This window comes from Pterocles gutturalis, unplaced genomic scaffold (genome assembly GCF_000699245.1).
Source record: "Pterocles gutturalis isolate BGI_N339 unplaced genomic scaffold, ASM69924v1 scaffold33477, whole genome shotgun sequence".
Classification (NCBI taxonomy): domain Eukaryota; kingdom Metazoa; phylum Chordata; class Aves; order Pterocliformes; family Pteroclidae; genus Pterocles; species Pterocles gutturalis.
In genome coordinates, this window is record NW_010108884.1 from 1 (window position 1) to 13257 (window position 13257).

The following is a 13257-nucleotide window of genomic DNA, read 5'->3' on the forward strand; positions in this document are numbered from 1 at the left end:
TATTTATTACTTTTATATATTATATATTTATTATTTCATGCAACTCTGCCCAGTTAATTTTTTTTTTGAAAACTGCAAAGATTTAAACTTTTGGAAGCTATTTTCTATTACAAGCAATTTTCAACAATCTCCACTGAAACTGTAGCAACTCAGCAACACAATACCCTGTAAGAATGTTAGAACAGTACATTAAAGGTCTCTGGTTTATTTTTAACCAAAAAAATAAATGTTACAAAAAGAAGCTTCATAATCCATGATAAAATGAGTCTGAGGACTCACGAAGCATGCATATCTTACTTAATCTGAACTGTTTCTTCTTTTAGTCTATTTAGCAGGGCATCATGTGAACAGTTCCACCGGTGTTAATCAGTCTGACAAGCTGAACAATTCCTCCTCTGACCGAAAATTTAGCTTTTCTCAACATTTTAGCGATTTAAAAAGCATGCAGACACTGAACTTCTGCCTTAATTCAGACACTTCTAGTAAATGAAATAAGGATCTCTACATAACCGTGGAACAGAAGAATTCCCAGTTGCATGCACTAACCATAACGTGAAAGTCTCCGTGCCCTGAACTTTTCCTCTCCAAAACACCTCCAACAACATAACACTGAAGAAAGTAACGAAAAGTAGTAATACAGACTTAAATTACATGCTACTGGAGGGTAAGTTTTATCTTTAGCCATCCTTAATACTGTCAGTAGTGCTAAGCTTACTGGTAATGATGTCTTTTTTCTTAATCATCTACTTGATAAGTTGAACTATCACCTTAGGACCTTTGTTCTTGACTAAAGCCAGCGATCTCAAATACTTACCACTGCTCCTTGTTTTACACAGTAGCCAGCTTTGATAATAGCATTATCTGGGGGATGCTTAGCAGGAAAATAAGGAAGGTGACTTTGTGACCGTTTCAAATAATTCCTATCACCCCCTTCACTGCACTCACTGATTTCTTCTTTCTAGAAAAAAAGCACAAAAGTTCAGAATATTCTCAGGTTTTCTTCAAGAGGTCAAATAATAACTATACTAGTTAAAATAGGAAATAATTGTATCATCTCATGCTCACAAATGCCATTTGCAATTTGTTTGAAAGGATAAAGTATTTCAATCGATTTCTAGAGACAAGTAATGAGACTCTCCAAGGGCTCTGGTTGAGCAATCGCAAGTTCCAGTTAGAAACTACACCAAGAAAGTGCTTAGTATTATCTAACAATATTGACAGACACTCAATGAAGAATGTTACGGACCTGAAAACAAGATATATGCATGTATTTAATGCAACTCACTAGAGGTGGCTAAGAAAAATCAGCAAAGAAAAATCTGTTTCTAGGACTGTAAGAAACATTCAGATTTCCCCAACTTTTAAAATGCAGTTCAGATGTACACAAGTCATTTACATTATATCAATCCAATCTGTAACTGTTTTCAGCTCAGGGAACTTCCAGAAACAGATACAGGTATATATCCTTAACACTGCACAGATTCTTCTTCCATGAGGTTGTCCAATCTCTCAAACTCAGGAAAGTTTCTTGCATCCATGCCATCTTTTGGCAGGGGGTACCTTATGCTTTATTACTCACTGAAAAAAAGAACTTCCTTTTGATTGCAGCTGCAACTCCTTACCTCTCACTCATGTGGAAATGGACATTTTAGAATCTATCATTTTCTATAAAAACTAGGATTGTTTTTCCCAGAATCCCTTACATCACATTTATTTTAATTGAATTTCACTTGCTATCTTATTTGTCCACATACGGCATTTCACAAGACCCTTCTGCAATAGTTTAATCTGCTGTCATACTTAACTACCTCTAGTAACATATTCCCCCCACTTTTCCTGGCAGTTAGAAAAACAGAACTTTGGCATTGTTAACACCAACAAGTCATCTCACACACAAATAGACATTTTCAGCATACTTATCAATATCAAACAATACTCAAGTCTTTATAGTCTTGTATAATTCTCTATAGACTAATATAAAGGCAATAAAATCCTCAGAAAACCCAGTCAGTATCAATAAAAGGTGCACATCAAAGTAGAAGACCTCTGAGCTAGGTGAGGAGCTGACAGCTATATTGTGATACATAACCTGTTCTCACCTCTCAAACAACAAAGCTTCCTCTATCCAATAATAGCTCACTTGTCTTAAGGGTATTACCTGGGTAGGTGTAATGATAGGAACACCGCCAACAATTTCTGTCCTGTAAGACACTTGCTTCTTTCCACCTGGGCTTTCAGCTTGACGATTTGCATTATCCATTTGACACAGAGGATCAGACTGCTTTGGTACCTGTAAGTGGAATATGGTAATTAACATTAAAAGTTCTATGAAGACCTAAAAAAAGCCCTAATCATTACTTAAGCATTTTTCATTTGTCTTCAGCAATTAGCAAATGTTTTCTAATTGTAAAAGGCTAGAAATAGCTTGCATGAAAATTTGTTGCAATGGCTATACTTTAGTTCTCAGAAGAAAACTGGTGCCAATTAAGACATTTCACCAGCTGTCTTGATTCTAAAAACCAGTTCCAAGCTTTGCCATAATACTATACTCGATCCTCAAGAAGTGCTGTTGATTTGTAGAACTGGTTCTTTATTTTTCACTTGCTGTTGAAGGGTCTAGAGTACAAGTCTTATGGGGAGCAGCTGAGGGAACTGGGGTTGCTCAGTCTGGAAAAAAGGAGGCTGAAGGAAGACCTTGTTGCTCTCTACAGCTACCTCAAAGGAGGTTGTAGTGAGGTGTGTGTTGGTCTCTTCTCCCAAGTAACAAGTGATAGGACAAGAGGAAACCGCCTCAAATTGCACTGGGGGGGGTTTAGATTGGACATTAGGAAAAATTTATTCACTGAAAGGGTTATCAAACACTGGAACAGGCTGCCCAGGACAGTGGTGGAGTTACCATCCCTGGAGGTATTTAAAAGATGCATAGACATGGTGCTCAGGGGCATAGTTTAGTGGTGAACTTGGCTGTGTTAGGTTAACAGCGGGACTGGATGATCTTAAAGGTCTTTTCCAGCCTAAATGATTCTATGATTAGATAATATTCTCAAATGTGGAACTAAAGCAATCAAAACACCACAGCAATTTATTTTAACCAACAAGTGTTTCAGTCTAAAATGTTAATGCAAATTTCTGAGTTTGTGCAAGAAGTAAACATCTGTAACCCAAGAAATGCATTAACAACTGGCTACTTAAGACATCTTCATTTATAGTTTCCTTTCACCCCTAATATTAATATAGTATCTTTGAAGTGACTTCAACAAGAGATCAAGAGTCTCCCAACAAAATAGTCTAGCCAGAAACCTCCTGGATGTTTACATAGGACACCTAAATTCCTTTGGAAAGAAATCACAAATTGTCTTTACACAGCGTATTACCATGCAAGACTATGGCACATTCAAAGCTTGAAACTGAACTGATCTCGACAAAGACAAAGCTACTTTACAGTCTGCTGTGATTCTAGTTCTTATGTCCAGGACTGCTTATTTTACAAAAACACAGCCCACAAAGAAGTACAAACAGTCCTGAGAGCACAAATGTCAGCCGGGGACAGCTTTGTCCTGGCCAAGTGAAGGTGGCACTCAGCAGCTTGCTCAGCTGTGGCATGAGGCTCATCCTCTCACTTCCACCGTCCCCTCAGCCCTGCACAACACCAGCTTTGATAGCACAGGCAACTCCATTCACAGCCAAGTCTGGCGCTGAAGGATAAGACATTCTCCTAGTGCACACAGATCATGGGCCTCAGCCTTTTAAAAGAACGAGCTTGTAACTACAGCTTTATGGCTAAGAGTTGCAGCTGTCACAAACTCCTACTCAAAATGTTACAGACTAAACCCACAACCACGTTCTCACACGAATGCATTTTCAATCACTACTCAGATCAGTACACTATGTGCTAGACTGCAAAGGTTCATAGTTATTTGAAATTATCAGCAGAAAACTAAAAAATTCAACGAATCTTGAAAGATTACGATCTACAGCAAGTAATGCTCATACAAAAATAATCGAATGATCTTAAGTATTTGATTAAATAACTGGCCATGCTAAATAACCTCTGAACAGATCAACAGTTCAAAGGCTTGTTCCTTCAAAGACAAAAAATACAAATGATTTCACCAGCCATTTAGAATGCAAGTTAAATGGATGATAAGCAGCTTTCAGACTACATTCTAATTTGATGCAATTCATTCTTTATTCACTCCATTTCTTGAACTGGAAACAAGTCAAGCCTGGTTGTGGTTTGTCCTCCTTAGGAAAAACTGAAGTGAGAAATTAATTTATTATTAGTAGTAATGTTTTTGTAACTCCAAAGAAAGGGCTACATTAAAACAATGTAAACAACTAATGGAAACATCCTCAGATAACCTAAAAATGAGAAAGTTACTGCCAACAAATATGAATGTGAGCACCAACGCTCTGAACCCCTTCTTTATAAGGGTATGCTCTCAAAACAGTTCATGTCACCACTTCCTCAAAACTGGAGAGAAAACAAAACCATAACTTCTGTCTCCTAAAAAGACTGAGGTATTATGTGGGTTTTTCTGTCATGTGATAAAAGGTTGTCCTGGTACAAACCAGAAAAGTAATTTAACGCTCATGAGAGGAAAGTATTAATGTTTCTTTGAATTAATGTTTCCTGAAATGAGGAGAGCGCCTTTGGAACATGGCATGTATCTGTTCATTATTTTGGTGATACTTCAAGAATTACCAACTTTTGACACCAGGCAAATGTATGCATATCTTTTCATTGCTTGCAAGTGTCTTCTGGATATTTCAAATAGCATTCAATGCATATGGTTCATCTTTCTTAAATTATTAAAAACCATCATATGCTGTAATGAAAATTATAATCACATTTTTGTTCAACTTCCAATGCAAAAAGTAAAATAAATGCAAGTTTAGGGGGAGTTCTGTAAAGTTTCTCAAGTCTTGGAAAACCAAGCCAAGACTTGTTTGTAGAGATAAAAAGACTACTTTAGCATAAAAAAATGGAGGCAAAGGTTACATTTCATAGAATCACAGAATGGTTTGGGTTGGAAGGGACCTTAAAGCCCATCCAGTGCCACCCCCTGCCATGGGCAGGGACACCTCCCACCAGCCCAGGTTGCCCAAAGCCTCATCCAGCCTGGCCTTGAACCCCTCCAGGGATGGGGCATCCACAGCTTCTCTGGGTTAAGTACCTTTGAGACAGTCAGCATTTGAAAGCATTGTTAAATATCAATGAAACCACTTACTGTGATTTTGGTAGCTTTGTTCAGAACATTTACCCATTCAACTAGGTCCTGCTGATCATTGGCTTGTAGAAAGTATTTTCTCATCCCTGCATTCATAACTGTTAAAAACCATTATGAAAAGTTAACAACATGGAAATTTAAGAGCAAACTTAACACCGTCATAAAAAGATTTTATTTCAGATGGAAAATACAGTTGAAATATTTAAGCTCTCTGCTGCATTTATTTTTACAAAGTCATCTTTAGATACATACATCCACTTGACAGGCTTGCTTTATTAAAAAAAACCTATTTTTTGTTGTCTTGCTTTTTTAGCTCTCCATTTAAATGGCATGATAGAGAATTTGTTAAATGACTTTTATTACAGAGAAATAAAGCCTTGAATTTAATCAGAACTTTCTACAGCTCCACTTCCCTTTTCTCAATTTCCCTAAGCAGCAAAGTCTTATACTCGGTGACTTCTACAATTTCTCCTTTTAATCCTCTGACCAGTATATGTTATCCTTTGCAATAAAATTATTAACATGCCTATGATCACTGCTTTGTTTTGTTTTGTTAAATTTGTGGAATAATCAGTATTGATTACTAAGTACACGATGCTCACGACCAAACAACTTTAAAATAGCCAGAACATAAAACTTTATTTTACTTCAGTCACTTGGCAGAGAAAGCATATTTTCGGTACATTTATATATCTAGTTGGCAACACCTAGCATACCTTTATCCAAAAAAAGATAAAACATATTTCTGTGTAACAGGAAAAAAATCATGGCTATTTTTCTCACAAGTTCTAAGATCTTGAAATTAGATTTAAGGTGAACAGTGACTAAAACCCTCCTAACTTCGAAGCACTGCAGCTCTTAACAGATATTGCTGCTCTACCTGTAAAAGTTCATGTCATTGCTAACAGCAAACACGCCAGAAACAGACACTTTTTACACTTCTATCATCTCTCTCCCCAAAGTGGATGGTTTGAAGCAAACGTTGTTAGATACAAATACAAATTCAAAATATAGAAGTGTATAATGAGCTGATGGAAACAACTCCTGCTATTTAAATAAGATGACAATAAATGTAAATTTTTCCTCTAAAAAGTACCAAAAACAGTTTAATAAATCAGAAATATTAAAAGCTTTCAGACAGCACCTTGGATCATTAAAGCTTTTAGAAGTTGACCCACTGACAAAAGCAATTTTACAACTGATGAAGACAAACGCCTCTACACGTGCATGTGCAGAGGAATCTGTAGATGGCACTGAACTGACACGCTTGGTACTAGACTAGAATCCCTGAAGCCTTCTTACACACGGGGTGATTTACCAAGTGTTCCGCGAGCTCCAACACAGAGACTGAACAAGTTCGGTGGAGCTGCCTTCGCTGGGCATGTAGAACACTGCACATGGCAAAGGACACCTTGACTTATTGACACAAAACCTTCAGGCATTTTCAGTACCTTCATCTGAGCTAAAATTCTCATGTGAATGCAGCCATAAAGAATGGTTATTCATAAAACAGAGCAGAGGCCGATTCCAGTCTCTGCAAATACTTTTGTGAATGCCAATTACTTGTCACAAAAATCTGGAACTATGGTAAATTTTGGACAAATTATTTACAACAAAAATCTAAAAAAAAGACCATAAGGGACTTTTATGATTAACTAAGTCTTTACTCAAGTTCAAACAAGTTTCAATAAACCTAGAAGGTACCCCAAGCAAATTATTTTTCTTTAGTGTAGCAATAGAGGTTGAAATTTAACATAGGAGCATTATCTCACAGGTTTTTTTAGATTAATTAAATAATCTTTTATTAGTAATACTTAAATTAGTATTACTATTAGTAATAGTTAAATTACTTGTCTTCATAGCTGACAGGCATGCTATGTTTCTGAAGACACCCATCATTTTTGACTAGCTTATTAATGCCTCAAAAATTTCAAACCTATGAAAAACAGCTCTCGCTACTCCTCATTTAGCTGCAATACAAAAAACCCCACAAAAACACCTTATGAAGAAGCCAACATTTCCTTCATACTAAAGAAACACTGAACACAAGCTATTTTTTAAAAAAATACACTAGCAGCTGTATCTAGTAACAGAATTGCAGAACATCATCTTTGTTTCAAATTTCTGAAGAATGTACTTGATGCACATGCCACATGCAAGAACTTACCAAAACAGAATTCTGCCTTTGGCCTTAGCTTAGTTGCATCGCTAACCTATAGGGAAATCAAGATTATGAATACCACTGGTACATACAAAATATACATCAGATATCACAATTTTTTTTCTCTTTCAAGTGGCTGAATTTGAAGATTAGCAGCATAGCAAGCTTGTTAGGTGTAAAGATATACAGATAAAACAAAAAGTACTACATAAAATTCAGTTCAAGATGTGGAACCTATGGTAAGAAGGCAGCTTAAGCCATATGCCCCTACTCCTTAAGTTTATGGATTCATTACCAGACAGAGGCTGATATCTGAAAACATAACACTTCTTTCTACTTGCATTCCGGTTCTATGCCTCAACCAAAATAAAAATTCAAAGACATTTCATACTGTCAAGGACATCAACGGTATTTTGGTTCATTAACATAAAAACAATAACAGGTACTTTCCCTCAGGAGTGTCTAAAATGTTGCAGTGTTGGAAGAAAAGAAAAGTGGGTGTCCTGTTTTGAGAGAGACATTAACATTTTTACGTTATAGAGCACTTCTATCAAGGGTGAGGAAGAAGGCAAAGCACTCTCTCACAAACCCTTTTCTTTTTGCCAGCAAGAAAAAGTACATACTACATAACTAGAAGGACTATAGAAAGTTAGACAGACACCTGCACAGGAGCCACACTTGAGCTGTCTTCAAATACATTAAAACTGAGATACAAGATCTCAGATTTCTTGAGACAACAACTGTGAAGTCTGAGGCAAAGTAAGCACAGAAGGAAACCAGGAAGGACATAAGGAGGTCTCTGCAGCCATTTCTGTACTCATAAAACAACCAGCATCAATGATATATTTTACAAGAATAAAAAAAGAGAACAAGGTGGAAAGATGCAGTATGACAACAAGAAAAGCAGAGAATAAGAAATGAACAGAAAGACACAAAAAGGTCACTTATTCTTCTCTACTTATTTGTTAATGCAGTATCTGCTATGAATTTGAACCATGGAGACTTTATTAGTCCACAATTGTCTTTCATACATATTTGGAAGTGAGGGTATACCAAGTGTGGTGAACTAGAAATTTTTAGAAATAGAAATTCCAGAAATTTTTCTGTTCTATCTATTAAAGATCATTATTGCTTGTAAACTATCACACCCAAAGACTTATCTTCCACTTCATAAATGGCCTGTCTTTTCTCCAAGACTAATTGGAATTCAAATACTCATAAAGAACTCAAACATACAGTTTGGAAATATTAATTTTATGCAGCACACAGAGCTGCCATTTGAAATTACAGAGCAAACCTAGACAACACAGTAATTAGTTTGTTCTTATTTTAACGTAATACTGTTGAAGTGTTTGTAATACTCTAAAAATTCAGGAGCAGCACACAAGCAAAAAGCTTCTCATGGGCTACACAGTAGGAACTTAAAAATTCTCTAAAGCTGAGGCCTTCAGAAGTGGTCCTTGGTTGTTATCACCAAAAATTTAGCAACACGTGTCCTATATACTGTCTTACCTTGGAAATATAGGTAAGTTTAATGACTCCAACAGGTGGAGATCCAGAGGGAAGATTCTGAAACAAATTTTATGTTACAAAGTGAAACTAGGGTATTCTCATATCACTGTCAGTGTTTACAGATAAAAGGCAAATAATTCCACAAACAAAAATAAAATCCTACATGTTTTTATAGACAATACACAATGTATGCTTGAAACAGAATCTGAGCTGCTTGTTTATTATACACACATCTGTTAATCAACTGAAAACAGAAAAATTGCTAGGAACAATACAAATAGTAATTGTTTTAAAGGTTTATGTATTTTACCAGAGGAAAAAGGATTCTTGTAGGTCTGCATCCAGGAAATCCGGAAATAATACTTTTTCCTTAACAGATGTTGGCATCTTACGTATTTTGACCGGGGCAGGCGGAAGGGACAAGGAGTGACATTCATCTATTATGTCAGACACTTCAAAGGCTGTCTCACATATTTTCCAAAGTGGATTGAAAAAATCATAGTCTTATCATTTTGTATTAAAGTTACTTCAGGGAAAGACCATGATACTCCCTAAAGCTGCAGTTAAGCCCAAGTAGCTTCTCAACCCAAAAAGGAGCTGTCCGTTGTTTTTACATCCTTAATACATTAGTCTTAATATATACATTACTATTCACAACCAGCTAGTAGCCTAGAAATACAACAGTTAAAGAACTGAGCATCACAAAATAGTTAACTTTTTTATTACCTGTTTCTAATGAAACAGGCTTCCTAATTTTACTCCTCTAAATAGAGCACTGTTCTCCATGCATTTTTTTCCACTACAATTTTTGCTTTGTTACAGTATCATTCTTCCCACTACAGGCCTCCCTGGATACCGTAAGAATGGCACTGTATCTGCTCGCTGATCCTTTCCCCAGCTAAAGTGCTCTTCATTACTCTGTAGTATCTTATGAACTTTTACTTTGCAAAGAAAAGCCTAATGCTACCCGCAGAGTCAGAAAGACAGAAAAATAATTGGTTTAGACTCCATCCATACTTCAAATGTAAGAAGTAGGTTAGGCTTATTACGGACCGGTAACACTGAAATTGAATTTTAAAAAGTCCTCCCATTCTGCCCAAATAAATAAATAAATGAGTTTTACTTTATCAGAATTATTTTGATCCCAGCATACATCAGTTTTATAAACTTTATATTAGGATAATAATGTGTGGTTAATGGTGGACTTAAAAACATTATTTCTTTGAACAGCTGAACTGATTTTCCCAGATATAAACAGAACATTTCTATCAGCAACAAACGGCCCAGTGAAGTTCTGCACACACCGTAGACTCAGCCTATATGAAAAGTTTCATCACTTCAAGGATCACAAATGGTGTCCACACCATGGCTCTATAAAAGCTCTGTAGTTCTTCAAAACTAAAGCAGCAGTGGGAGAAAATCAAGAAGCTTCAACTTGCCCCTTGCAAGGCACCCTTTCATTTGTGCATGAATTCTAACATTTAAAAAAAATATGAAAGTCTAAACTAAAAACTTTAAGAGGTATGCACTGCAAATATCATTACCCTTAAAACTTCTGAGGAACTGTAATTTCTATGGCATTTCAAGTTTTAGCCCACATGCCCTGGTTAAATCACAGGAGAAACTGAAGAAAAGAACCGCTTCATATCACTCATTGAGATCAAACGTTTGAAGACTTATTTCCAAAAATTATTTCTTTTTTTCCCCTCAGCAAGAACTTCTGAATGCTTCAGTCACAAGTCACATTCATTGAACTCCATATTGGTTAATTTTTTTTTTTTCATTGGTCCCTTTCAACAGGCAGGAACTTCTATATTTTAACTGTGGTTTTCCTGGCAGAATGGTACACAAATATTCTTCTGGAAGACGGTTGTAAGCTGACCTAGATTCTCTACTTCCACTGTCTCTGCACCCAAATCCTAAGCAATTATCTGCTCTCCCCTATGCTAGAAAACACACTGATGTGTGCACATTGTAAAAGTATCTTCTGTATAAAGGATGCTCTCCGTCATGATGGATACAAGCTTTTCGCATTCACATGCCGTTTACGCTGTCTTGAAACTGCAAGCATCATTAGAAAATTCGTTTCAGTGACTGATTCAGTTGGAGTAAAGTAACACAAAACTGCTAACTGACCCATGCAATGCAAGGAAAACTACATACTTACACATAGGGTTAAAGGTGAATTAAAAGACCTGAAAAAATGAAACTAGTATGTGATGCAGCTCATCTGGTTATACTACATAGCACTGCCTAGTGCCTGCAAGAACCTGCAATACACGTTCAAGACGCTTGATAGAAAACAAAATAAATACAGCACACCATGATTTAAAAGAAATAACTGATTGACATATTATTAAATTCAGATTCCTGTCTGATCCCCAGTTCTCCTGTTCAAACTTCGTTTCCATATAGCAGCACTGATGTTCAAGTTGTTTTTAATGTTTTACTACTAGCTGCAATTGGTACTGTTTTAATCAGAAATAGGAATTATATGTTCTCTTTAAAACACTGCACGTAGTAGCAAAGAAGAGAAACTGATTTACAGTTATTCCACTTATGTAACTCTGCATTCCCCCAAGCTTTCAGGTCCACAAACTAACCTTAAACTGCATTTTTCTTAAGTAACTTAAGTTGCTGAAGCCGTATTTACTTAAGTAACTAAAAGTAACTTTAGAAACTTAAGTAACTAAAAATCAGAAAAAGTTTAAATTGATAGAAGTCAGATAACTATTGCCAAGAACATCTCACCTGTGGGTTATCCATGTACCACACCAGACTGTCTTCTCGTGTGTCCAGAATAAAGTACCGCCGCAGAAATTTTCCACTATTCTCATTTTCTTCAATATCTAGGAAACCACAAATGCGATTCTGGCGATCCACATAAGGCATTTCTGACTCTGAACATCACACTGCAGAACAAAAAGCATAGAAGTTAAGCAAAGTTCCTCGTTACTAATTTTAAGACTGTTCTGTGCCTACCCATGACATTTTGAGCAGTTTCAACTAGCAGCTTAAAGAAGTTTCTACAGGATAAGTGAAGCACAGCGGTTTCCCCCCCACGGCCACGACTGATTTTTTAGACAGGTCTTTCTTCCTTCTTTGAAGCATATACTTAGGATTGCTAACACCCTAAGTGCAAAGATAGAAGCGGTAAATAGTGGATGAGCATCAAGAGTAGCTTTTGCAAGATCACTAAAGAATAATCAAAGATTCTCCTTCACAACTTGCACAAACTTGAGATAATGTTAGGTTTACACTTCCTTCTTTGACATTGCCTTTCATGGTCAAGAAAGGATCTTTGTCAGCAGCTCTACTGTCCAACATGGTTTTCACATATTTTGCTTAGGCAAATTCAACAAAAAGGCTTTTAGAAACATTGTTCACCTTTTTATTTTCTTCTACAAAAAGAACTTCATGTCTAACAATGTCTAAGAACAGGCATCTTTCCATCCTTATCTATTAAATAGTGAAAATGAAGTTGTATGTGCAGTAACAGAGTTGTGATCACACTTCCTAATCCAAACCTGAAATCCTCAATTTCCACATGGTACCAAGTTTGAGAGTGGTTACTTTTTTTTTTATGGTGGGTTTTGGGGCTTTTTTTTGGCTTTGTTTTGCTTTAAAAAAAACTAAACTGTACTGCTGACCATCTATTCCCATTTTGCCTGCTTCACCTTTTATGGCTCTGTCTTACTGCAGGCTATTGCATCATATTTTTTGCTTCCTTTTATTTTATGTGACAGTCATTTTACTTTCAGAGCCAGCCGTGTAAGACCAACGATAAATTTGCATACTCATCTAAAAATGGCAATAAAGCAGCATTTAAATATGATAAAAATCAAGTCAATGCCAATCTTTCCCAGAGCAGGAAAGAAACAATTCAGTCTTCTTTACATTTTGTTACAAAACTCATAAATAGTACTTATCAAAAAATATTAACAAGATACAGAAGACTTAAGCACTTTACGCTTTCACTCTGTAATACGGAAGTTACTTTTTAATATTTCTTGGAATTGTTGACATATTGTTTTATTGATTAAGGTTATTTGATTTAAATATAGTTACATACACACACAATGAGGCAGGCACCCAATAACTATCTGTAGCTAGGTATTGATACACCACAGTAAAATATGATTTACCGTTAAGCACACTTTAAAGTGTTTATTTTGGGGAATCAGATATACAGATAAGCATACCTTTATTTTTGGGGATCAGATATAAAAACATGTAGACGCTAGCTGTCATTTTATCTGACTAATTAGAATACTAGTCGAATTCTGCTTCAACCACTTTGAGAAACCATTTTTTTAAAATCCATTATCATGATTTTGATCATTTCTAGTAAGC

At 36.0% G+C, this 13257-nt stretch overlaps 1 protein-coding gene across 1 annotated transcript; it reads right to left on the reverse strand.

The window, feature by feature from the left end:
- Positions 1-814: 814 nt before the first annotated feature.
- PLEKHA1 (pleckstrin homology domain containing, family A (phosphoinositide binding specific) member 1) lies at positions 815-11824 on the reverse strand (the record flags this gene model as incomplete). Its single annotated transcript, XM_010072789.1, has 6 exons — positions 11656-11824; positions 8905-8961; positions 7399-7444; positions 5232-5329; positions 2159-2290; positions 815-958 (listed from the first exon to the last, which is right to left on the reverse strand). Coding segments are annotated over exons 1-6 (618 nt in total), but the record flags the coding sequence as incomplete, so codon positions are not given.
- Positions 11825-13257: the final 1433 nt, after the last annotated feature.